The sequence below is a fragment of the Delphinapterus leucas genome, chromosome 2 (assembly GCF_059928025.1).
Source record: "Delphinapterus leucas isolate spDelLeu-1000000601 "Yukka" chromosome 2, BTC_Dleu_Yukka2, whole genome shotgun sequence".
NCBI classification, from domain to species: Eukaryota; Metazoa; Chordata; class Mammalia; order Artiodactyla; family Monodontidae; genus Delphinapterus; species Delphinapterus leucas.
The window spans coordinates 81,689,614-81,717,587 of record NC_143130.1 but is presented as its reverse complement, the minus strand read 5'-3'; the positions used below and the strand labels follow the sequence as shown (position 1 = coordinate 81,717,587).

Genomic DNA, 27,974 nt, shown 5'->3' with positions numbered 1-27,974 from the left:
CTGGGGCCTTGCGAGTATTTGAAGCATTTGTAAAAGTGACCTTAGGGCAACTCCAAGCCCTAAAGGATGCTTTTAGTGTTTACAAAAGCCACAGGAAGTTCCTAATCCCTTTTTCTTTAGAAAGGGGGATAAATGTCTTTGATTTGGGATTCCAACATCAGGGTCCTCCGGAATTATCCAAAAAACTCTTGAGTACTGGGGATTCAAACTGGAAAAATAACGTTTTTAAGGTCAAAAAGTGCTCATCTTTAAACCAAAAAGGCAGTGAAAGAAACTCAAAAAGCAATTTAACTGCTGTTGGCTTGGTATATCAATTAACACTAACTCCAAGTGAGAGAAAAACTAAGAGGGAAACTTTGTGATAGAACATTTAGATGAGCAATTTATTTCTATCTCAACTGGCACAAGGTGAAGAAGAAGGCATAGGTAAATTATTCAGCAAGTGCATGGCTATTAAAATGCTCAACACTTGTTCACACTATCTTGCTTTTTCAGATATACCCAAAAGCTATCATATAATTAGAATATAGCACTCTGCTTGAAAATAAAAATTATTTGCCACCGATGTGTAAATGAATTTGGACTGACAATTAGCTGATTCTCCAAATAAAATTTTATATCAATCGTAACAGCCCTATTTGTTGTTAGCCAAAACCAAGGTTTTATTCAGCATAAACAACCCATGGGCTGAAGAATGACAATTCCTTTGCCAAATACATAAGCTTTTCCTACCTCCTTAATCCATGTGACTAAACTAGTATTTAACCCTTAGTTGCATGGGAGGCAAGGATTCACTGGAGAAGTTTTGTAATTTCAAGAGCATTTCAATAGGGTGTTGCAAAATCTTCATAATATGGAAATCATCTTAAAGTCAAGAGCTAAGAGGATCTACTTTTGAAGAAAAGAGTATAATCTAGTTTTTTTTTTCTAAATGACCATACCACTAGGAGGAAAAAAATCATTTCTTTTGCCTTTTTCTCTCTCTTTTTGTTTTTGTATCTATTTAGACAAAACATACAAAGATATGAAGAACTCTTAGCTAACAATACCTTAGCAGCAAGGTATTTAATTATGATATACATTTTTGACACAATGTTATTGCACACTTAACAGACTGCAGTACAGTGGAAGAAGAACTTTGCACTGGGAATCCAAAAAATTAATGTGATTCACTTTATTGCGATATTCACTTCGTTGCAGTGGTCTGGAAATGAGCCTGCAATATCACCAAGGTATGCCTGTGTATATTTATAAAACTTGCTAATCCCTAAAACTCAAGCTGCCATTATGAAATTGAAAGGGTTTTTTATTCTCCAATAGGATTCATGTCTCGTAACATCCTCACGTGCACGGTGGTGTGCCAGCTACAGTAAAAATTGTGGTTTTAGCTACATGATACCAAAACATCTTGATGAAAAGTGGAAAATCCAGTCACTGATGCAAGGGCTTTAGTTACATGACCCAATTAAGTGATGGAAACATCCAAATCCCTAACTTTTTTTTTTTTGGCTCTGCCTCGCAGCTTGTGGGATCTTAGTTCGTCGACCAGGGATTGAACCTGGGCCCCCTGCAGTGAAAGCACTGAGTCCTAACCACTGGACCGCCAGGGAATTCCCAAATCCCTAACTCTTTACCGGTCCATCCTGATGTCATGGAGACCTGGCTTTTACAGGAAGTAGAAAATGTATATATTTAACACAGGTGAAATATTCTAACATTTCAAACTGAATGCTTTAACTAAAAATATAAATGATATTTCCCATAAAATAGAGGACACAAAGAGGCATGTTACAACAAACTGTTTCCTACTGAAAACCATCAAAATTTGGGTAAAGCAGAATATTATCCTCTAGTGGAATTCTACTAGTAGTCGATGATTTTAAGAAGACTTACAGGGTAAAGGCTCTTTCCTGCTGATTTATGAGACGTTTCTTTCAAGCATGCCTCTCTAGTAATTCTATGCGAGAGGCCACAAAGTGAAGGTTTCTGGGATTTGCCACCTGAAAGCTTTTATTCTTCCAAAGAAAGAAAAGACCAAAGACCTTTGACATTGTGCTATGGTGCCAAAGAAACTGCTCATATATGTATGTCAGTAATGAGGCAGAAATCAATAATTTCATTTAATCTAGTGAACTATTACGTAGTGGGACACAATATGTTTGAAGAGCCTAATGACCTTCTCTTATTAACACCTATGCTGCTGTTTCGTTAAGATGAAAGTTTTGTTTCCCTGTTTTGTATTTTTAAAAATCACTGTAATTTTCACTATCATATATGAAAAGTGTCCAGCATTTTAAAGTTAACATGAAATCCTTTTCTTAAAAGAAAAACTCCTTGTAAAAATTTCAAGTTTTAATGTAACATTTTCATTTGGCCTTCTCAAATATTACGGATATACCACGTTTATAATGATAGGCCTTTTAAGACTCAAATTACTTTTCATTAATAGTTTCTCAAACACATATTATACATATGTAACTGGTTTTATAAATATACACACTTTCAAACCAGTATCTTAGTTGGGCTGCTTATTAAAAATGAGTAACTGAATTGTTTAGAAAAGCCATAGTACAGGGTACATAATAGTACAGGGATTGTGGGATTGATTGCTTTCCTTGTCTCGGTTGGTTTTCTAAAATATTTCAAATATTTACAGGTTACTGAGACATGGCTACATTTGTTATACCACATGAACATTATCTGCAAAGTTGATATTAGAAGATATAGAACAGGGAAGTTTGTTTAAAAATCAAGCTTTCCTTCTCAAGTTAAAGACTTGGTATGCTAAAATTTTAGAAGTGTATATTTTGAGCAAACATCAATTTAATGGATGTCACAGAGAACTTTAACAAATGATGAACTGCTATTAATGGTTTCATATACTCACTGATCATTATTTTTAAAGAGCATGTTCCCCAAGGCAGAACTGTATATGTGTAATAGTTATTTCAGATAAAATACAATAGCAATCTAACCATTTATACTAGTTAAATAACTTAATTTTCTGATAATAACCATGACATTGATAAAAGTTTCAGGAAAGTAAAAATGGTGCTATTTTGCTAAATCATAGCATAAAAGTATTATTTATAATTTGAAAATAATGTTGGACAATATTAAAACAATGAGAAATCATCCCACTGATAAGGTTTAGGAAAAATTCTGTGTCCCCAAAAAACTGTGCTTGTTTTCACTGTTCCAAAACTGCTCTAAGACTTTAATGACCTATTAATAGCCTGGAACAAAGGGTACTTTTCAAGTCTTGTCTTATTGAAACTCTTTGTTGCATCTGATGTTGTTTCATAAACAAAGATCTTTGAAACTTCTCCCTTGGCTTCTGTGATTCTGTATTCTCCTGGTTTTCCACCTACCTTCCTGAGGACTGTTTTTGTCTCTGCTGGTTGCCCATGCTCCTTGCACTGCACACCCATCCTGCTCAAAATTACCTATCACTTAAACTCCACCTTAAGTCCTGGTGATGCTCAACTCACTATCTTTAGGCCAGGCCTCTCTTGACTCCCAACTGCTCTGCTGGACCACTTGCTAGACAGCTCCACACAGGTATCTCACAGATTCCTAAAATGAACACATTCCAAGCAAAGCTCATAATCTTGTTCCCTGTATTAGCTCCTCCTCCTGTGTTCCATTTCAGTTGGTGACACCACCATTCACCAAGTCACCCAAACTAGAAATATCAACATTATCCTGAACTTCTCCCTTTCCCTTATTCCCCACATCTAACGGGTACCGCCAATTTTTAATCCTAATTATAACCTAAATCTGTCTTCCCTTCACCCCCTTACTGGTGCTCCAGTCCAGGCCCTTAGGAGTTCTCACCATGATACTGTCACAGCCTCCATCCCTGTGCACCTGAGTTCTGTCCTCAAGACTCCAGTGTGATCAATCTAAAACACAAACTGACCAGTCCAATCCCCTGCAGCTCTTCATCATTCACCTGGTTCCTTTTAAGGAACCTGGTTAAATTCCAGGTTCCTTAAAAGGGCATTGGTATATAATGAGTCTTTCTTTGAGTGGATCCTGCCCACATCTCCAACTCCATTTCTGGGTCTCACTTCCCTGAAATATATTCTCTAGCAACACCAAAAAGCTTATTATTCCACACATAACATGTTGTTTCTTACTATTGTACCTTACTGGACTAATCACCTCCCTCATCTAACTAAAATCTAGTTTTCCTTTAAAATTTAGCTTAGGCATCACTACCACAAGTGTCTCTCCCTAAGTACCTCCCACCTCCCACCCCAGACTTGGAGATGCATAGGGAAGTATTTAGAGGTGAAATGTTATGATGTCTGCAACTTACATTTTTAGAGAGAGTGAGAAGGATGAAGTAAATGTGGCAACATTTTAATGAACAGCTAAGAATCTAAGTGAAACGTATTCAGGTGTTCATTATACTATCCTGCCACTTTTCTATTGATTTAAAATTTTTCGACATAAAGTTGGAAAAAATAATATTACATATGCAGCTCTACCAAAAATACACTCTACTACTGCACAACCATACTGTTCTAAATATTATTTATTTATGAATTCCTTGCTCCCACTCACCTATCACTGAGGTCAGGGACTTTTTTTTTTAATTAATTGCGGTATTCTCAGGACCTAGCAGAGTAGGCTTTCAATCACTATTTGTTGAAGCAACGAATGACAGTGCCAAGTCAGAAATAAGCCTAAACACACGATTCTCAACAAACCAGTAAGTGCTTTAATGTCTACAATGTGCGAAGCATTTTCCTGGGTGCTCTGGCAGTGGAAGGGAACATAAGTCAAGGTCACTGAAAAATCCCACTAACTAGGACTGGGCTGAAACAACAAGGAAGGAAAGACAGAAATGTAGCTGGGAGGGATGATGAGAAATAAAACGAAGAGAGTTAGGATTATGCAGAGATGTGAAGTTAAGAAGTTAGGAACTAAGTCCTCAAAGATCAGGCGTGTAGTTTCTGAGGTAGGAAGAGATTCTTCAAGATGCCATCCTTTTCACTTCCTACAAAACGGTAGGCTGAGTAAATACAGATGCCCTCTCCCACTAAAACCACGTAGAAATGCTGTACAGAACATATTCAAAACAACATCACCAGCACTAACAAAAATTTAAGGGCAAGGACAGAATAGTAAACTTTGGCCTGGTGCCATGATGGTCCAGAGGTGGCTACAGGCACTGGAGGCTTCTAGGAAGAGAAACTGGTTTTGTTCCATCACAACATAAATAACTGAGACCTGAAGCTGAAATCCCAGGAGCACCTGAAGAAAGAGTCAGTAGAAAAACTCACCCACCGGTAAGATTAGCAACAAGGAGGGTTTATTCTAGATGAGAAGAAATGTTTCCCGTGACAAACATAAACCCCTGGCCTTTACTACACACTGGTGTAGATTATAAAATTATATAAATAATGTAAAGCAGCCAAGAATTAGTCCCCAAATTGGTCCATGACCAGTGAAACTGTGGGGCACCAAACAGAAAAAAACACTTCCATAATATAGGATATATTAAGCCTTAGTGAAGATGAGCTCATAATAAAAGATTACAAGTCACATAAGGAAACCATCTGCCCTAAGGAAAATCACCAGATGTAGAAAACGAGGAGGTTGGCACCTCAAGAACTTGAGATAACAGTAAAGTTGAAGAAAACTGCAAGATAACGATTTAGAATGTTTAAAAACATGAAAGAAAAGACAAAAATAAAGCCATAAGGGAAGAACATAATGATCTGCAAAAACAAAGATGGGTGAAAGAACCTAAGGGACACCACTGAACAGATCATCATATGCACTGTGGGAGTTCCAGAAGAAGAAGAAAGAGAGAATGTGGTACAAAGAATATTTGAGAAAATAATGGCTGAAAACTTTCCAAGTTTGATGAAAGCCCAAGTTCTATGAACTCCAAGAGGATGAATTAAGAGAGATATGCACATAAATATACTTATAACCAAACTGTTGTAAGACAAAGGCAAATAGAAAATCTTGAAAACAGCAAGAGAGAAGAGACGTGTCGGGTACTTATCATTCCTCAATAAAATTAACAGTTGGTTTCTCCTCAGAGACCATGGAGGCCAGAAGACAGTGGAATGACATGAAGTGACAGAAAAAACTATAAACCAAGAATTGTATATCCAATAAAACTGTCCTTCAGAAATGAGGCAGAAATTAACACATTTCTAGATAAACGAAAGCTAAGGAAGCTCATTACTAGACTGGCCCTACAAGAAATGCTAAAGGAAATCCTTCATGTTGAAAAGAAATGATACTAGACAGTAACTCAAAGCCATATGAAGAAATAAAGATCTCCAGTAAATGTAACTAAATAGGAAAATATTAAAGTCAGAACTAACATATTTTTGGTTTGCACCTCCACTTTTTATTTCCTACATAATTTAAAAGACAAAAGCATAAAAATAATTATAAATCTATATTACTGGGCACATATGATAGAAAGATGTAACATATCACAATAACATAAAAGGGGAGACTAAGCTGCATAGAAGCAGAGTTTTGCATGCTACTAAAGCTAGGATGGTATCAATTCAAACTAGATTGTTATAAATTTAGAATGTTAAATATAATCCCTATGGTAACTACAAAGAACTATCTAAAAAATATAGACAAAGGGAAATGAGAAGGGAGTCAAAATGGTTCACCATGAAAAAATCAACTAAACACAAAAGAATACAGTAGTGGAGAAAATGAGGGACAAAAAAACATGCAAGACATATTAAAAAAATATCAAATGGCAGAAATCCTTCTTTATCAGTAATTACATTAAATATAAGTGGATTAAACGCAAAGGTTGGTGCAATGGATTAAAAAATGATTTATTAACTATATGCTGTCTTCAAGAGAATCACTTTACATCCAAAGAAACAAACAGGTTGAAAGTGAAAAAACGGTCAAAGGTATTCCATGCAAATGGTAACTAAAAGAGAGCTGAGGGGTTATGCTAGTATCAGACAAAATAGACTTTAAGTCAAAAACTGTTACAAGAGACAAGGGAGGACATTATATACAGCTAAACAGGTCAATTTATCAAGAAAAATAACAATTATAAATATATGTGCAACGAACAACAAAATCCCAAAATATATGAGGCAAACACTGACAAAATTAAAGGGAGAAATAGAGAGTTCTACAATAACATTTAGAGGCTTCAGTACAAGACATTCGATAATGGACAGAACATCCAGACAGAAGATCTGTAGGGAAATAGGGGATTTAAAGAACACTATAAGCCAACTAGACCTAATAAGACATATAAAGACACTCTAGCCAACAAGAGTAGAAGATACATTTTCCTCAAGTACACATGGGACATTCTCCAGGATAGGCTATACGTTGGGCCACAAAACAAGTCTCAATACTTTTTTTTGTGTGTGTGTGTGTGGTACGCGGGCCTCTCACTGTTGTGGCCTCTCCTGTTGCGGAGCACAGGCTCCAGACGCGCAGGCTCAGCGGCCATGGCTCACGGGCCCAGCCGCTCTGCGGCACGTGGGATCTTCCCAGACCGGGGCACGAACCCTTGTCCCCTGCATCAGCAGGCGGACTCTCAACCACTGCGCCACCAGGGAAGCCCTCAATACATTTTTAAGTATTAAGTTGATACAAAATATTTTCTCCAATCACGATGGAATGAAGCTAGAAGTTAAAGCACAGAAGGAAAACTGGAAAACACACATATGTGGAAATTAAACAACACACTCTTAACCAATGGGTCAAGGAAGAAATTACCAAAATAAAAGAAAGTATTTTGAGACAAATGAAAATAAAACATACCAAAATTTATGACAGTGCTCAGAGGGAGATATGCACCTATAAATGTGTACATTAAAAAAGAAGAAAGCTTTCAAAATAATAACCTAAACTATACCTTGAGGAAATAGAAAAAAAAGTAAACACTAAATCTAGCTAGTATAAAGAGGAAAATAATAAAGATTGAAGTAGAGATCAATGAAATACAGGATAGCAAAACATAAATATATATACACACACACACACACACACACACACACACACACACACACATATAATATCAACAAAGCCAAAAATTGGTTCTTTGAAAAGATGAACAGAATTGACAAATCTTTAGTTAGACTGACAAAGAAAAAAAAAAGGAGAGAAGACATAAATAACTAAAATAAGAAATGAAAGCAGGAGCATTATTATCGACCTTACAAAAATTTTTTTTAAAAAGATTATAAGAGAATACTATAAATAATTGTACACCAACAAATTAGATAACTTAGATGAAATGGATAAATTCCAAAAACATACAAATTACCTAAATGACTCAGAAATCGAAAATCACAACAGACTTATACTAAGCAAAGAGACTGAATCAGTAATAAAAACCTCTCAACAAATAAAAGTTCAGGACGAGATGGCTTCATTGGTGAATTCTACCAAACATTTAAACTAAAATGAACACCAATCCTTCCCAAATTCTTCCAAAAAACAGAAGAGAAAGGAATACTTCGTAACTCATTCTATGAGGCCAACTCTAATACCAAAGCTAGGCAGACATCACAAGAAAAGAAAATTACAGACCAATACCCTTATGTATATAGATGCAGAATCTCAACAAACTACTAGCAAATTGAATTCAACATCATATTAAAAGGACTGTACTGACCAAGTAGGATTTATCTTAACACAAAAGTGGTTCAATAGAAGAAAATTAATCAATGTAATATATAACATTAACAGAACATAGGAAAAAAACCTATATGATCTCAACTGATACAGAAAAGGCATGTGAAAAAATCCAACATCTTTTCGTGAATAAACATTCAGAAACCTAGGAGTAGAAGGGAACTTTCTCAACATGATAAAGGGCATTTATGAAAACCCCACAGCTAACATCACACTCAATGGTGAAAGACAGAAAGCTCCTTATACACATACACACACATATACACACACACACACAAACACACACTTTTGGTAGAAAAGTAGTCTATTTTTCAGTTTGCTTCTTTTATTTACAGTAGACTCTGAACAGCAGGTAAAGCAAATATTCTTCCATAATGCACGTGAGGTAAGTTTCAATAAGAGGTTAATAAGACCAAGATTTGCAAGGGCAGAAGGAAACATTCACTGAAGCCCCATTTCCTAGTTGAGTATTATTTCTACAACTCCTACTAAAAAGCAATCAAAACCTAAGGTCATTGAGAACCTAGCCTCTTTTAGAAAATACACTCAAGAAAACACACTAAAACTCTCTACCGCCACCGAATTCAGACACAAAATGCAAACATCTGATTTACTTGATAGGTGATATTCTTCACTTGGTAAGGGTTATAAGACTTCTGCAAGTTCTGCAAAACTCCTTGAAGTAAACCTTGTTGGTACCCTGTAGGTACCTCACATAAGTATTTTCCCATCATATGCTGCAGTCCTTGCAGTAATAATAGCCATATTTCTGCTCTGAGAACTGGAAACAGAGGTTATTCAACATAGAAGTTCTAGCCAGGGCAATTAGATAATAAAAAGATATAAAAGACATCCAATGGAGAAAAATAAGTAAAACTGTATCATTCACAGATGACATGATTTTATATATACATGTATATATATATATATGACTCCAAAGAATCTGTAAGAAAGCTACTAAAGCTAATAAATCAATTCAGAAGAATTTCAGGATACAAGATTGACACAATGGCTTTATGATACACATAAAGCCATTGTGTGTATATACACCCATAATAAACTGTTCTATTTACAAAAGCATCTGAAAGAATAAAATAGTGACAAATAAATTTCACCAAAAAGATGAAATATTTGTACAATGAAAACTGTGAAATATTGCTGAAAGAAAATAAAGACCTAAATAAACAGAAAGATATGCTGTTCGTGAACTGGAAGACTTCATATTGTTAATATATCAATATTACCCAAAGCAATCTACATATTTAATGCAATCCATATCAACACGCCACATTCTTTCATGTATTGGGATGGCCAAAAGGTTTGTTCGGTTGTTTTCCGAAAGATGGCTCTAGTAGCACTTAGTTGTCTTTAACTTCATTCGAAACAATTTTGTTAGGTTGTACGTGACAGCTGTCATATCAGCTTGCATTTAAAAAAAGACTTACCAGGGCTTCCCTGGTGGCAGAGTGGTTGAGAGTCCGCCTGCCGATGCAGGGAACACGGGTTCGTGCCCCAGTCCGGGAAGATCCCACATGCCGTGGAGCGGCTGGGCCCATGAGCCATGGCCACTGAGTCTGCGCGTCCGGAGCCTGTGCTCCGCAACAGAAGAGGCCACAACAGTGAGAGGCCCGCGTACCGCAAAAAAAAAAAAAAAAAAAAAAAAAAAAAAAAAAGACTTCCCAAACTGGTGAATTTTGGGGTAGCCATTTTAATATTGAAGATGGAAGAAAAAACCAATATTTTCAGCCTATTATGCTTTATTATTTCAAGAAAGGTAAAAATGCAACTGAAACGCAAAAAAAGATTTGTGCAGTTTATGGAGAAGGTGCTGTGACTGATTGAACATGTCAAAAGTGGTTTGCGAAGTTTCGTGCTGGAGATTTCTCGCTGGACGATGCTCTTTGGTCGGGTGGACCAGCTGAAGTTGATAGAGATCAAATCGAGACATTAATTGAGAACAATCAACATTATACCAGGCAAAAGATAGCCAACACACTCAAAATATCCAATTCAAGCGCTGAAAATCATTTGCACCAGCTTGGTTATGTGAATCGCTTTAATGTTTGGGTTCCACATAAGTGAAGCAAAAAAACCTTCTTGACTGTATTTCCGTATGCAATTCTCTACTTAAACGTAATGAAAACATTGTTTTTAAAACAAATTGTGACAGGCAATGAAAAGTGGATACTGTGCAATAATGTGGAATGGAAGAAATCGTGGGGCAAGTGAAATGAATCACCACCAACCACAACAAAGGCCGGTCTTCATCCAAAGAAGGTGATGTTGTGTATATGGTGGGATTGGAAGCTCTATGATGAGCTCCTTTCAGAAAACCAAATGATTAATTCCAACAAGTACTGCTTCCAATCAGACCAACTGAAAGCAGCAATCGACAAAACGCGTCCAGAGTTAGTCAACAGAAAATGTATAATTTTCCATCAGGATAATGCAAGACCGCATGTTTCTTTGATGACCAGGCAAAGATTGTTACAGCTTGGCTGGGAAGTTCTGATTCATCTGTCATACTCACCAGACATTGCACATTCAGATTCCCATTTATTTTCGTCTTTACAAAATTCTCTTAATGGGAAAAATTTCAATTCCCTGGAAGACTGTAAAAGGCACCTGGAACAGTTCTTTGCTCAAAAAGATAAAAAGTTTTGGGAAGACGGAATTACGAAGTTGCCTGAAAAATGGCAGAAGGTAGTGGAACAAAACAGTGAATATGTTGTTCCATAAAGTTCTTGGTGAAAATGAAAAATGTGTCTTTTATTTTTATTTAAAAACAGAAGGAACTTTTTGGCCAACCCAACAGAAATGGAAAAGCCAATCCTAAAATTCATATGGAATTGCAAAGAGCCATGAATAGCCAAAACAGTCTTAGGAAAGAAGAACAAAGTTGGATGACTTACATTTCCTGATTTAAAAACTTACTACAAAGCTACAATAATCAAAATAGCATGGTACAGGCATATAGGCCAATGGAACAGAATTTAGAGTTTAGAAGCACACCCTATATACCTATGGCAAATTGATTTCAACAAGGATGTCAAGTTTATTCAATGGGGAATCAACATTCTCTTCAACAAGTGGTGGTAGGACAACTGGATTTCCATATGCAAAAGTGTGAGTTTGGACTCCTACCACTGGATGTGGTAATGGATTCTTAGATATAGCACCAAAAGCACAAGCAACAATAGAAAAAATCAACTGGACCTCATCGAAATTAAAAACTTTTGTGCATCAAAGAATATTATCAAGAAAGTGAAATGAAAAAAATACAGAATTGGAGAAAATATTTGTAAATCATATAATTTATAAGGGTTTACTGTCTGGAATACATAAGGAACTCCTACAACTCAACAACACAACGATCAACAACCCAATTTTTTTAAATGGGCAAAAAACTTGAATAGATATTTCTCCAAAGAAAATATACAAATGGCCAATATGCACATGAAAAGATGTTTGGTGTCTCCTCAAAAGGTTAAATGTAGAATTATCAGATGACCTAGCCATTCCACTACTATGTATACGCCCAAAAGAACTGAAAAGAGGGACTCAAACAAATATTTATGTGCTAATGTTCATTGCAGAATTATTCAAAATAGCCTAAAGATGGAAACAATCCAAGTAAGTGTCCATCAACAGATGACTAGATGGTATATCACACAACAGAATCTTATTCAGCCCCCAAAAAGGAATGAAGTACCGACACATGCTAAAACATGGAGGAACCTTGAAAATATTATGCTAAGTGAAAGAAGCCAGACACAAAAGTCCACATACTGTATGATTCCATTTTTATAATATATCCAGAAAACGCAAATCTACAGAGACAAAAACTGGATTAGTGGTTCCAGGGAATAGCGGAGGGGAGAGTTGGGAGGTGTGGGGTTTCTTTCTGGGGTGATGGATATAATCTAGAATTAGACAGTGGTGACAGATGCACAAAACCTACTGACTTGTACACTTTGAGAGGGTGAACTTTGTGGTATGTGAATTCTATCTCAATAAAACTGTCGTTATAAAAACCATTTCCAAGCTAGATATAGGCTGTCACTATGCCCCTCTTCCCATAAGATAATAATGACACATGCTCAACCATTTATTTAAAACTCAACCTTTTGGGTAATTCCCAGTGGCCCAGTGGTTACAACTCTGCCCTTTCAGTGCTGAGGGCCTGAGTTGGATCCCTGGTCAGGGAACTAAGATCCCGCAAACTGTGCAGCATGGCAAGCAAGCAAGCAAATAAATAAATAAATAGTTTTCATTAAAAGAAAAAAACAAAAAACCAACCTTTTAATTACAAAAGAGTCTCACTCCATCGGAGGTTCTTCAAAGACACACTGAAAATCACTGCTTTAGATGAAACTTCCATTTGGACAGATGTATCAACAAACACTGAGCCTCTAAAGGGACAAGAGCTCAATCTCCCCACATTGAAGTTATCCACAAGAAAAGAAGTTCCATGAAGTGTTACAGGACCAGTAAAAATATAAACACATTAGTGATTTTCACTACATCAACAAAAACAACATCAAAACCTTATATAAGTACAGTAAAGGGTAAGTTTCACAATGATAAAATATTTTTAACATAAATATTAAGAAATGTAGGGCTTCCCTGGTGGCACAGTGGCTGAGAGTCCGCCTGCTGATGCAGGGGACACGGGTTCGTGCCCCGGTCCGGGAAGATCCCACATGCCGCGGAGCGGCTGGGCCCGTGAGCCATGGCCGCTGAACCTGCGCGTCCGGAGCCTGTGCTCCGCAACGGGAGAGGCCACAACAGTGAGAGGCTCGCGTACCGCAAAAAAAAAAAAAAAAAAGAAATGTAAGAAGTATCTTTAACCTCAGGGTCAACCCCATTACCATTCACTTTTCTATATTCTGGGTGTGAAGCGATATCTGAATATAATAAGACACACTTCCACACAATACACAGGACAAAATCTTCATTTAAGCATTTCAAATTCATGACAAGAATTAGCAAACCTGAGCTCTGGTCTCAGATCTAGCAGCTGTGCCCTTGGATAAGGCAGTTAACTCCTTCCAGCTTCATCTTTATTATTTGCAAAATAGAAATTTCTAAGACTACAACTTGTGCTCTTTACTCATGTTAGAGAAAGGCAGAACGATACTGCAAGTCAAATTAGGAAGCAAGGACTCTCCACTGACTATAGGATAAGTTTTACCGATCTTAAGGTTCTCTCTTCAAAATGTTCATAGCCAGTATCTAAACAAGTCTTTAAAAGTTTGGAGATCAGTGGAAAATAATAATGTATTTTCTTTGTCTTTTATTTTCTAAAAATGTCATCCCCTTTGGAAAGTTGTCTAATAGGAAAAAACTTTGATTAATCACTTTCCTTCTGTTCTGATAAAGAATGGTAGAGTGGAAACCATAAAACTCCTAGAGGAGAACATAGGCAGAACACTCTGACATAAACTGTAGCAGTGTTTTTTTGGATCTGTCTCCTAAAGCAAAGGAAATAAAAGCACAAATAAACAAATGGGATCTAATTAAACTTAAAAGCTTTTGAGCAGCAAAGGAAACCATCGACAAAATGAAAAGGTAACCTACTGAATGGGAGAAAATATTTACAAATGATATGACTGATAAGGGGTTAATATCCAAAATATATAAACAGCTCATACAACTTAATATCAAAAAAAACCAACCTGATTAAAAAATTGGCAAAAGACCTGAATAGGCATTATTCCAAAGAAGACATACAGATGGCTAACAGGCACATGAAAAGATGATCAATATTGTTGATCATCAGAGAAATGCAAATTAAAACCACAATGAGCTATCACCACACACCTGTCAGAATGGCTATCATCAAAAAGAACAAAAATAACAATGTTGGTGATGATGTGGAGAAAAGGGCACTGTTGTACACTACTGGTGGGAATGTAAATTGGTGCAGCCACTACAGAAAACAGTATGGAGGTTTCTCAAAATACTAAAACCGTATGACCCAGCAATTCCACTCCTGGGTATATATGTCCCCCCCCAAAAAAAACCAAAACACTAATTCAAAAAGATACATGATGTACCCTAACATTCATAGCAGCATTATTTACAATAGCCAAGATATGGAGGCAACCTGAATGTCTATCAACAGATGAATGGATAAAGAATATGTGGTATACATATACGTACAATTCTACTCATCCATAAAAAAGAATGAAATTTTGCCATTTGCAACAACATGGATGGACTTGGAGAATATTATGCTAAGTGAAATAAGTCAGAGAAAGATAAATACTATACGACATCATTTATTTGTGGAATCTAAAAACTACAACAAACTAGTGAATATAACAAAAAGAAACAGTGTTACAGATATAGAGAACTCGTGGTTACCAGTGGGGAGAGGGAAGCAGGGAGTGGTAAAATAGGGGTAAGGGAGTAAGAGGTACAAACTACTAAGTATAAAATAAATAAGCTACAAGGATATATTGTAAACACAGGGAATATAGGCAATATTTTATAATAATTATAAATGGAGTATAACTTTTAAAATTTGTGAATCACTATGTTGTTCACCTGTAAGTTACATAATATTGTACATTAACTATATCTCAATTAAAAAAATAAAAAGAATGGTGGAGTCGATTCTAGTATGGTAAGAAAATTATCATCTTTCTACTGACCAACTGTGGATCCACTTATAATTTCTCACTGTGCCTTGTGCTAAGCAGTAAAATTTTTTCCCTAAATATCAGAGCTTCCAAGTTGACAACTGGTAGACTGAAAATTAAACTTAAATTTCACAAAATTTCTTCTGTCTGTGTACTTTCTTTCAAGTATTAATTATCACAGATTTCTAAAAATGTGGTAAATCATCCAGGTAAAGATACTTACAGGCTTTGAAGAAATATTCCATCACTGGGATAACATTCATAATGCTTTTGGTGAAACTTTTGGTAATCTTATTGCTTTACTGAAGTTGGTCCCTCAGTTAAAATTATGTTAAAAGTATTACTAAGTCAGAGCATGAAAATATGGCTTTCTTAAATATACAAAAAGTGAATTCTTTTTATTAAGAAAACAGTGAACACATTTAGCTGATAAAATTATTTAAGAAAATTTGTGAACTCCCTTTTAAAAAAAAATACCAAAATGCAATACCAACATCAAAGCATTTTTTTCTTGTTATGTGTCCAGTTTGAGGTCAGTACTTTAATCGAAATTACTTTAAATCCAATCAGAGGGACTCAAGCTAATTCAGTTTGAAAGCTGGAGGAAAAATTAAACCTTATCATTCTTAACAGGAATTGGCGGTTGTAGTGGGGAAGCCAGTATAATCTATTTCTATTAAAACACTAATAACATTAGCAAAACTCTCTTAAGATGAAACCAGCACTATTTTTTTAAACACCGAGTCAATAAACATTAGAATACACTATTAATTATTAGCAGAACCAGATACATATTCGTAAAGTTATACCTCTCCTACACTACGTCAACCTTCAAAGCAGCACAGCTATTCTGAATTGTCCAATCCCAGACAAAGTAATTTATTTTTCTAGACTCTTAAAAATAGTACTAGTTCAAATTATCAGTATTGGTTTAAGGCCTCCCCATCTCCAAAAGCAGATCTTCCTAAGGTCCACTGCAAGAGTATGAATCCTTAAAAGTACCAAGTTAAATAACTGACTAGCTTTTAAACATTTTTTCTCAATGACTTAAATGGTTCTCTTGCAATGTGACTGGACTCAGCCTTACAAAAAATATAATTTATTGGCCATTTACTTAGAATTACAATAACAGAATTAAAAAACTAAGGGCACTGTGTTGCTCAATATCCATCCCTCCCTTTTTTCCCCCCAGGTACCTATTTTTACAGATAAGACAAGGATCTGACAAGGATGAGAATGATTAAGTGATTTGTCTAAAGTCATATAAGTCACCAACAATGGAAAAGGCACTAATGCTTGGCTCTTCTGCCTTTTTGTCATTCTTTCTGCTTTCCCACCTCACCCCTCCCAGCAACTCAGTAAAAATTTAGCAGCATGAAGAGTATTTACCAGCTGTTGGAAATTGTCAACTTCATAATTTCTTTATGAAATGACTACAAGGACAGGAAAATAAGCGCTCAAGAATATTAAAATTCTGTTTTGACTCAAACACTGTTTTCCTCAAATATAATGAAAATGTGCATTCTTCTCTTCTATTTTGAACTAACTGATGATTTGTTCTACTCCAAGTAACGTTTTTGGCATAGAACACATGGTGCCAAAAACGTTTAGCCAGACTTGCTCAGCACTAGAATCACTCATTAAAATATTCTGCTTCCTCCTTCATCTATCTCAACTTGCCCACTTGAGCCACCAGTGGCTACGGGCCTCTACCGGTGACTAACTGCATGTAGCAACAATCATAACTTTTACTAGCATAAACAGCTTAATCAAAACGGAAGCACACACATAGAGTGATATCCTGGGAAAGATAAAAACTATGAAGTCCCTGCCCACTACTACTAAGTAATCTAAAACAAATATTTCAATAATAACCACTCAACTTGCCTGTGACTTTCTATGTATTAGTTAACATAATTTAGTGTCTAATTCTTTTCCTTTCTGTCACCCCTTGATGCCCTCACAAGATGCTACCATCTTTACATCATTATCTGCAGAAGTGAAATTGCTTCTGCCCAAAATAAGTCTATGGTACCACTGAATTAGCTGAAAAGAGTTCTGTTAACCATTCACCCAATGAAAAACGTACCACACAGCAAATGTTATTCTCTGGGCTGTTAATCTCATACAGTTTTACTTCTCACCATGCAGAGCATCACAAAAGATGTTCTCTAACATTAACCACACATGGAGATTTTTCGTATCTCTTCAACTATGGTGTCCATCACATCAAGAAAGAAAAGGTGCTATGTGAACACAGTTAAATGAAATTTGCATTTACTCTTAGACTAGATATCCCCCCAAAAAGATCTGAAATATTGAAATCAAAATGAATGAACCTATAGAAGGGTAAACTCTTAGTAGCAGTTTTCAATGTACTATGTGTGAAAAGGGATGGAAAGGCATCACTCCAAATTAGACAAACAACAATCCAAATACATTTCTTTATCAAGCTTCCTCGACAGTACCTAAAAATAGTAAGTCATCTCCAATCAATAAATTTAACACTGCTAAAACCAAAAAAAGTTGAATATCAAGTTAACACAGAAACAGTTAAAATACTAATAGCCTAGTGACACTTGGAAAGAACTTTTGCACTACTCTCAGAAACATCAGTGGCTCTCAACCAGGGGTGATTTTGCCTCCCAAAACACATTCTTTGGTCGCCACAACTAGGAAGGGGCGCTATTGGCATCTGGTGTATAGAGGCCAGAGATGCTGCTACACATCCTACATTGCAAAAGTCAGCCTCTGCAATGAACAATTACCTAGTACAAAATGTCAATTGCCCCAAGGCTGAGAAACCCTGAGAAATGTAATCCACAGCTGAAAAAAAAAAAAAAAGAAATTTATTTTTTTATTTACTTATTTGGTAAATGTTGGTGGAGTGGAAGATCCATTCTGAGTAGTACTAAAAAGACTACAAAACAATAAAAAGGTCATTTTGGAGGATTATTCCAAAGGAATATGATTTATTTAGAGAAAGTAGTCTATATAAAGCAATATCATTAAAAAAAACTGTCACACTGTTCTAAACAGGGATTTACTACAGTTTCATAAAGCAAAAATTTTCTTTCCATCAGTCCTAACAACAAATCCAATGAGGATACAAGTTTGAAACCAGGACCCTGAACAATGATTGCATTCTCCAATAGTTACTTGATTAATCTAGCCACTACAAACGCTAAAGCTGTAAAATATATATATACGAACACAAGAAAAAGGCAAACCCTCCAGAAACTTAAAAAAAAAACAAACCCAAACATTTTAAATTCACGCCTTCTGCTCAGTCTATAAGAATTTGGCTTTTAAAGCTCATCAAAAGCAGTTTCTGAGAACCAGAGGTTAAAAAAAGAAAAAAAACCAAGGAATGTAAAAGTCAGGAAAGTATTTGTCAGATTAGTGTCAGAGACCTTTGTGAGGATGACACCTTTATCCTCTGCAATACATATCCCTAAAGCAGTTCACTTGGCTTCAGAATTATAGCTGCTGAAGGTAATTTGGAACATTTTTACCTTTTTTGTACATCATTGTCAACTGTTGACTGCGAATTTGCTCTGTGCAGATTACCATGTTAGGACGACTTCCAATGCTGCTTCAATGATTACAACCATATCTCCTTCCTCCTCTCATTTACCAAGAGTTTTTACCAAATGAGAGTTTTAAAAATGTTTTAATAAAGAGTCTGAACACTATAAACTCTCAGAAGTACTAAAACAGCCCTGACTGGGACTTCCCTGGTGGTCCGGTGATTAAGACTTTGTGCTCCCAATGCAGGGAGCCAAGGTTCGATCCCTGGTCAGGAAACTAAGATCCCACATGCCGCGACTAAGAGATCCCACGTGCTGCAACTAAGACTTGGCACAACCAAAGAAATAAATTAATATATTTTTAAAATAAATTAAAAAATAAAATAGCCCTGACTGACAACAAAAACTTTATTTGGGGTACAACTTTTAGAATTTCTCTTAAAACATATCAATAATCAGTGCTGTTTTTAAAATTCAACTATAATCCTCAGCAAAATGCCTGACTTAACATTATTATTTTCATATTAATAGTAATTGCCGGGTTTCCCTGGTGGCGCAGTGCATAAGAATCCGCCTGCCAATGCAGGGGACACGGGTTCAAGCCCTGGTCCGGGAAGATCCTACGTGCCACGGAGCAACTAAGCCCGTGCGCCACAACTACTGAGCCTGTGCTCTAGAGCCCGTGAGCCACAGCTACTGAAGCTGGCACACTCCTAGAGCCCGTGCTCCACAACAAGAGAAGCCACCGCAATGAGAAGCCCGTGCACCTCAACGAAGAGTAGCCCCTGCTCGCGGCAACTAGAGAAAGCCCGCATGCAGCAACAGAGACCCAACACAGCCAAAAGTAAATTAAAAATTTAAAAATTAAAGAAAAATAAAATGCCCATTAAAAAAAAATAGTAATTGCCAGTTTAAAAGCTGAAAGTAATCAACCCTAACTGAGCACCTCTGCCTAGGAGAAATAAAAATCATCTCTCAAAATTGTAGTCAAGAATATTAGGGTTTTCAAAAAAGTAACCTCAAATGCATGTACTTATTAATTGAAATACTCCTTCAACCTAACACCCTGCTTAAGAGATTTGTTTTCTGCTATTCTTTTAAACTGCTCTGGACTTCATCAATAGGCCCAGCTGTTAAATTCAGGAGCAATGACAACAAATGCCTGGGCAAACAAGTGCTGAGAGTTAGGGCCTTTCTTTAGAATAATCAGAGCTAGTTGACACAAGAGGGCCATACCAAATGCCCTTTCAAAATTCCATTAAGAAGCTGGACAAAAATAAAATAAACAAACACATTTATACATCTTAAAGCAAATTATAATTCTACCCCTCAGTGGACCCTGCTTCATTGAAAAATAAAAAATCCAACAACTTTGAAAAACAGTGAGATAGCGTTACAGGTTTCTGCAGACAAGAAATGATCCTCACTAATCAAGTGCAAAGTGGGAAAAACTGGTTCCATTACCCAGAGATCACCAGGTACCTGATAAACCTTTTAGGTAGACAGACTTTAAGAACCAGGTATCATTGTAAATGAGCCTGTAGAACTACATGTGCTTTTACTTCCCTGATTTAACTTATGCAATTTTAAGCTAGTAAATTTTTAATTTAAATATGTACTTTTGAACCATACCCCCTTCTCTTTAAAGATGATTTTTCTTAGACCCAGAAAGCACCATCTGAACCTTTTCTACAATGTTGGTAGATTGGTCTCTCTAAATATCTCAATCTGTCTCATTTTTCCAAAATCAAACAACTTTTACTTTTGTGTTAGCACTCTTAAGTTAGGGCAAGTAACTGTTAACAGCTTGATTTGAAGTGAACATGCACACAGGTAAGAGACAATGTCCTTTACAGCATTTACAAATCTCAATAAAAAAGTGACAATGAAGCAAACTCTTGCCCACCTTGGGTCCAGGATCATTAATAAAATTCAAAATCTAGGCTAATAGTCTCATAGCTCTTACCTTTCTCTTTTCAATATACCACCCACCCTCTTTTCTTCCGAACATGACTCTAAATGTTTTCAATACATTTTAACTTCACATTTCAAGATCAGCTTTCAGCTATAATTTATGTACTACTCTTTAAGCTAGGAACCACACTCACAGAACAGTTTTTCATTAATCTCATCAAAAAACTTCAAGTTTCATCTCAACTTAAACTGAAGTAATAAACATTTTATTCATGGAAAACCACCTACATCCTTTTACAGGAAACAACTACTGCTACATAAAATTACAGAAATAGACACCCCCCAAAAAACAATTTTATGGATGCTAAAACTAATCTCAAAATTTTGGAGAAAAAAATCCATCATAAAGTTATAATAATTCCTATGGTCTTCCAGCTACAAATGCTCATTTAAAAAATTATTTTGCACCCAAGCAAACAGTCCTGAAAAACCCAACAAATATAAGCCAGCTTTATGTTCTCTTTCCCTCTATCCTAAGACTTCAATTTCCACCTTTTATGGAAAGGAAATAAACAACCAGCTTCCTGTTCAATCACTAGCTTACTGGCCAGTCTTCTACACATCAGAGAACACAACCTGCCTCCTCCTTTACTTCTCTCAAATGTCTCATCTTAATTTAAACTTGTTGAAATATGAGACCATTTTACCACACTAATGCTTTCCTATGAAATTTATCTTACTTCAACAATTAGAATGCAAGAAATGTCAAGATGTCATAGATTACTTCTCACTCCTAAAATATTTAAATTAGATTATTTATGTAGTGAAGACTTAGCACCTATGAAAGTGAAAATTTGATTCTCAGTTAAAAATACTGAAATTTATGGGAAATGGTTTAATATTCTGTTCTTACTATTGTATACAACTAGAAAAAGAGCCTCTCACATTACTCCCTTTTCTATTCCATTACATGAAAATGTAAAATGGCTAAAATGGCTATCAATAAAAAGGATTAACTTTTTAAAAAAACTAAATATTACTTTAACCCTATACTTTCCTTTAAAAATGGGATGCCTTAGAAAAACTAAGTTAGACAAATCCTTTTGTGCTTGGATGAACAACAGGAAAGCAAAGCCTCCAGGCCTTTGGGGAGGAACCTTGTCCCCACAGCCAGCTCTGATGTGCCTGGGAGATAAGGCTCCATAGTGACACTTAAGGAAAGGCCTGTTCACATTTGAATTTCTGCATTCCTCAAGAACAATTCATGGCAATAACTAACTTTGCAGAAGAGCTACATGAAAGCTTCGGCCAATGAATGAGGGTCATCTGCTCTTTATCACAAGGGTAAACCTCATCCTGGCCAGTTTCTAACCTTTTAACCCTGTGAATTCCTAATTTACACATGAATAATGGAATTCTTGCCTAGAGTGCAACTTTCAGCTTCTAGTTCCTAAGTTTAGAAACCAAGACTTGATTGCCTGTGTTAAAAATCTAAAACTTGCACAGATTAAAGTTTTAGATTTCCAGGTGCAGATCTACTTATTACATTTCAGAACTAAAAGATATGCTTGCTGACAAAATCCTTGACCAGAAAATAAAAAGAACATACTTGCACCCTGCTGCTTTCACTAACCAGGAGAGAACCAACCTTTTAAAAAAACCCCACAAAAACAGAATGTCCACTTAATGCCTATTCTCTTCCTGTTTAATTCGTATAACATCTTACCATGAACACAGGATAAAGTCATCTGAGACGACAATGTCATTGGACATTGCTTCTCAGATATCAGAACTAACTTGGTGAATTTCAAATCTCTAAGAAATTTCATTTCTAAAGAAAAATCTAAACCCACTATGCATTTCTTATTTTAAATCTACAATACTGAATGCAATTTCCTAGCAAAGCACCTCCTCCAAGTTAAATAAAATGTGTGCCTATGAAAAGTGTGGTTCCTATAACTAACATACTACAGTTGATATTTAACAGCAAAGCAATGTTCTACATAGTTTAACTGGAAAGTTTTTGATACTTAAAATATGAATACTTCACCACAAAAGCCTTCAAAATGATTCACATCTAATAAAATATTTGTCATTAATAATTTTTTAAAGATACAAAATCCAACGCTACTCAAAAAGCCAATATTAACATTGTTTCACTATTACTATGTTAATACTGTTCAGACTTTATTTATGAAAACTGAAAGCTCTGTGTATTTTCAAAGTATTTCTGAGTGCCTTAGAATTGTCAGGCTTCTAAGGAGGTCCTGGAAATACCGTGTGGTCATGACAAATGATTCATCTTTCAAAGCCCATCTGCCCCCCTCCACCTTTCCATCCTGCCCCTCTCCTCTCTGGCAAGGTAATACAAGTTACAGTTCCTGGATATGAAAACACAATATTCCACAAACCCAAAAAGGTAGAAAAATTACAACTCTATAGAACAATTTTACATTAGACAAAAATTAAATGAACAGGACATAAGCATAAAAAGCACACTATCCTGAAAACAATACTGTACTGAAAAACCACTACTCAACAACAACAACACAAAAAGATGATTATTGGCCAATGATCACAGCAAAAAAAAAGGAGTTTATCAGACATTCTCTCAGGTTTATACTATTCTGGGGGAGGGGGACTAGAATTGGAAACCTCTACTTTTCTGACATTTTTCAATACAAGAATATCTTTGCTTGCAATTTATTTTCCACTATTAATTATTATTGTACAAATAAAATATATTACTGAAATGAGGATGGCATGAATATGGCCATGGACTGTTACAATAAAGTCACCTAAGAAACCCCCACCAATAGCTGAATTTCAACTGTGGAGACCCTGAAGAAACTATTTCTTAAAGATTATGACGTTATCTCAAGAGCTCCCTCCTCCTATTGTTCATCTTGTAAATGATCAATTTGTAGGTATAGTGCAAAATCTATCTTTTGTGGATTAACAAAAGCTTGTAGCTAGGATGCCTGTAAAACTATTTTTAAAATACAGTTGTGCTGTGTTTTGTTTTGTCTTAAGGTTTACATTGTCTTTTGTAATCTTGAGTGCAGGGTATTTGATCACCTGAAGAGGTGGAAAGCCTCAATGAAAACAAGGAGTTCTCTAACTATCCTAGGCCCGTGTTTACACTCAACAGTTACCAGGGCAACCACCAAGCAGTGGGTCACTTGGACAAATGGTTGATCTGACTGGGTTGTTAATACAAAGGAAATCATTAGACAGCAAACTTTATGACAACTGGAAAAAAGTGGGCAGATCTGGTTTAAGTCCATTAGGCATAATATGGAAATGGCCTTAATCTCTTTCTCTCCCAGCAGGAAAAGCCTAGGAATACTTCAAAGGCTTGGGAGTTACTGACCAATGCCCTCTCTATCAATTAAAAAGCAACATGGGTGATCTTAAAGCAGTCAGAGAAATGGAAGCTTGGGCTATACGAAAGATTTAGCACTTAAGGGCCATCTACAAAGCAGAAAAAGTTGCTTGTGATTTTCAAAATTTAATTATTAATTTACAAAAATGAGATTTTTAGAACAACTTTTGTTGTGTTGGTCAAACTTTTCATCCAACTTTTTTCACAGTTTGAAACAAATTTATACAAAGCCACCTCTACAGGTTTTGGTGTTCTAAACCTAATGGGACTTCTGTTCTAAATCACTCATTCGAATTTAGATATTTTTTTCCTCAGATTTTTATGCATGCCTTAGTTAGCATCAACTACTGTCTCCAGGAAAATTCTTAATGTTTGTGTGATTTTTCAGGTTAGCATGCTAATGAATTGAGAAATCATCAAAATGCAGCAGTGAAAAACGTCAAACAACCAAGAACTTAAAACACTTACTTGATAAGGTCAGATGAGCTTTTTGACTAAGAATGGCTCCATGTTTGTTCATGGCCAAGCACTGATAAAATCCTTCATCAGACTGCTCTCCTCGCTTGCCTTCCACCTCACTGATGTATAAAGAGCCATTGGACAGAACCTGGATCCGCTTATTTTCAGACACTTTTGCTCCATTTTTCAACCAAGTGACCTTAATAGGAACTTCTCCATGAGCCTGGCAATCTAAAACGACTGGGTCCTTTCTTGTGACAGTTATATCCTGTGGCTCTTTGATAAAAAACAGTTCGCTAAAGCACCATACTCCTAAAAGGAAAAGGGGGGAAAGGCATACCCAGAATTATAAGTGTAAAATCATTTCTTAACACACAATTGTAAAACACATATTCAGAGTGTAATGAGACAAAGTTTAACAAACCATATTAGTTAACTTACAAACACCTTAATAAACCAATCTAAGTTTCAGCTAACCTTCTCAACAAATCAGAGAAATCTTTTTACAACATCTTATACTAAAAAGCATAGGGAAGATTTCAATAACTTTTACCCCTTTTAAGAATTCTGTCCTCAAGTACCTTGCTAGAGTTTCAAAATCATCAGGAAAACTCTTGAGCACAAGCTGTTTGCTTACTTTTACAAGCTTGTCAAAAAGATCTTGAACAGAGTAAGTCGTAAAAGTCTAATTTTACAAGAAATCATTAGCAAAATTCCGACTCTGTGAACAAGCAAGTTTATTTCCTTGTCCCTTGAAGAGTTTTTGAAACCCCTGGTACCTACTCCTTTGGGAAGTGCGTTTATCTTTTGTGACAGATGACAAGTTTGCACTTTTATATCTGCCCTTTTATAGCAAGGACTCTCGTCTCTGCTCCTTGAAAGAGACCCATTTACTTAATTTCTGCAGAGTATGGTAGGTATTTAAAAGACAAACATTTGACTTTGAAAAGTTGCTAACTCTTGCTGCTTGTACTCAGTGGGTGATCGGATTAGGAAACTTCTATTTCATTTTTTTTAGAACTACCAACTGTTGGAAAAAAATGTATGACTAATTGGTCCTTACTGTCTAACAGGGATAGGAGATTGCTTAATCAACCAATACACATTTTTATCAGAGCAGAGTAAAGGCTTTATGCTAGGCATACACATCGTCCCGGGTCCCCGTCAGGAAAAAAGCATCCGATGACCAACTAATACCCTGTCACCTCCTGCATTTAGCGCAAAGGTTAGCTTAAGTCTTGCATATTGATTGGGGCCGAGTAGAGTATGAGGGGTTTAGGGGCGGAGGGCATTTCATCCTCCTTCTGATTGTCTTGAATTCATGAGTACCAATCCCCGGGACTGATCTCTGTTTCTCATCAAGGCAGGTCCTCCAAACCTCACACACTAGTCACGCTCCCACGCCCTGGCTGCCGACTTCTCCTAATGGATGCCCAGGGCGACACGAGCGACCCTAATAGCCCGCGTAGCGAGGACCACTCCGGAAGGCGCCCATTGTGTTTCCGAGTCACATCTGACTTTGATCCTTTTCTCCTGCTAATAGAAAACTAACTCCTCCAGGAAACAAACAAACAAAACAAAAAACCCACGAAAGTCTGGGGTTTGTAACCTGTAAACAAATAAAACAACCAATTCTTAACACCTCTTCTCCCCGCGCACCCCGCATCCACTTTACAATTTTTAACTCTTTAAGAATAAAGCAACACGTCAAAAGAGAAAAATTAGTTCATCCAAGTTTGCTCAAGGCTAACCTGGAGTTTGGAGGGATCTTCAGATTCGCACATATCTCAGGCCCTGCCCCCAAATCCCTAGCTGTTAGAAATAAACCCTACTTAGATACCTTCCTTCTCAGCTTCGGGACCCTTCTCCCTCCCCTCCGGGGCACAAATGGGCCACAAAACTTCCACTCCTCTTCTCTTTCCAATTCCACCCCTCCCGTCTCCTCCTAGTTCGATCCGGATCCGGGAAAGTGGGGGCACTTAGGGGTCTGACCTGGGCGCTGAGTTCACCTATTCTCTCCCCCGCCCTAAAACGTGGGGAAGCCGCCACTGCAAACAGGGGAAGCCGCGCGGAAACGCGGCGCCCCCTGCGCCGCAAGGCTGCCACTAAGGAAACAATATAAATAAAGCCACGTGCGGCCGCGGCGGCCCCGGCTGGAGGACGGCCTGCGCGGAGCCCAGGCTGGCCCCGAAGGCGAGTACGCGGCCGGAGCGCAGACAATGGCGCGAGGAGAAAGGGGCGAGAGTGGACGGCGGGCGCCGGCCCGCAGCGCGCGGCCGGGGGAGCGCAGCGGGGAGGGGCGGGCGCTGCGAGAGGCGCCCACCGCCACCCGCGCCCCCGCAGAGCCCGCCGGTACCTCGCGCTCCAGCGGCAGCTCCCGACTAGCTGCTGGGAGGGGACAGAGACTGGGGGTCAGCGCCCCCGCGAAGGACCCGCCGCCCCCCCCCAACACACAGACACCCGGTTGCCTCCTTCCCCTGCCCCCTCGCGCTCTCTCACGCCCCACCGGCACAGAAGAAAGCGCGCCCACCTGGAACGGGGCCGAGGACCGGCAGGAGCAGGAGCGCGCCGAGCAGCATCCCTGGCGGCCGCGGCCGGGCGAGGGGTCTCAGGGAAGGCGCCATTCAGCAGGGTTGGGTGGGCATGCTCCCCGGCCGCCCCGCAGCCGCTGTCCGCCTGCCGGCTCCCTCCTCCGGGCGCTCTCCGCGCGGCGGTTGGACGCGCGCAGCCTGGGCTTCCCGCTCGGGCACCGGCGTGGCGTGGCACGGCGCGGCCGGCGGCTGGTCTCTTCGGGCGCGGCAAGGCCGGCGCACGGACACCAGCTCGCAGGAGGCGGGGGGCCCGAGCGTCCGGCCCGGGGGCGGAGTGAGGCGGCGGCTCGAGAGGGCGGGGGCGGTGGAGTGGACAGCGCCGCCGCTGCCGGCCTCGGGACTACTTTCTACATCTGGCCCCTGGTCTGGGGACCGCGAGGTCGGCGCGGCCGCGGAGGGAGACGCTGGGAGGGGGCCCAGTGGCGGCCGGGTCGCGGCCCCGGGGGGAGGGGGCGGGCCCCGCCGGACAATGCACCTGGGGGTCAAGCCCCGGCTGAGGGTCTCCGGCCCGCTTCCCCACCCCCTCTGGCTCCCCTCCCCCCCCCCCGCCGTCGAGGACAGAGCCACAAAGGCCGAGCCTCCTGGCCCGGCCTGGCCTGCCCCCGGACCCCTCTTCCCCCCCCCCACCCCGCCCCAGACCACTCCCCTCCACCCCCGGGCCTGTTTAGGATTCGGGGAAGGAGGAGGCGGGGTGAGGGAGGGATAGTGTTGAGAGACGTGAAAAGGCCGGAGACTTCTCCCCTGATGGCCCCTGCCCATCCCCCTCCTTCGCTCACACGCCGAG

The 27,974-nt window shown here is 38.3% G+C and overlaps 1 protein-coding gene across 1 annotated transcript in view; it reads right to left on the bottom strand.

The window, feature by feature from the left end:
• The window catches only part of PRTG (protogenin), a 129,262-nt gene extending 101,957 nt beyond the window's left edge, over positions 1-27,305 (bottom strand). Inside the window, exons 1-2 of the mRNA XM_089907180.1 lie at positions 27,130-27,305; positions 24,609-24,911 (exon numbers count right to left, since the gene is read on the bottom strand). Of these exons, the coding sequence (XP_089763306.1) occupies positions 24,609-24,911; positions 27,130-27,223 (397 nt within the window). The 5' untranslated portion in view covers positions 27,224-27,305. The remainder of the gene's footprint in view (positions 1-24,608; positions 24,912-27,129) is intronic.
• Between the last annotated feature and the right edge of the window lie 669 nt (positions 27,306-27,974).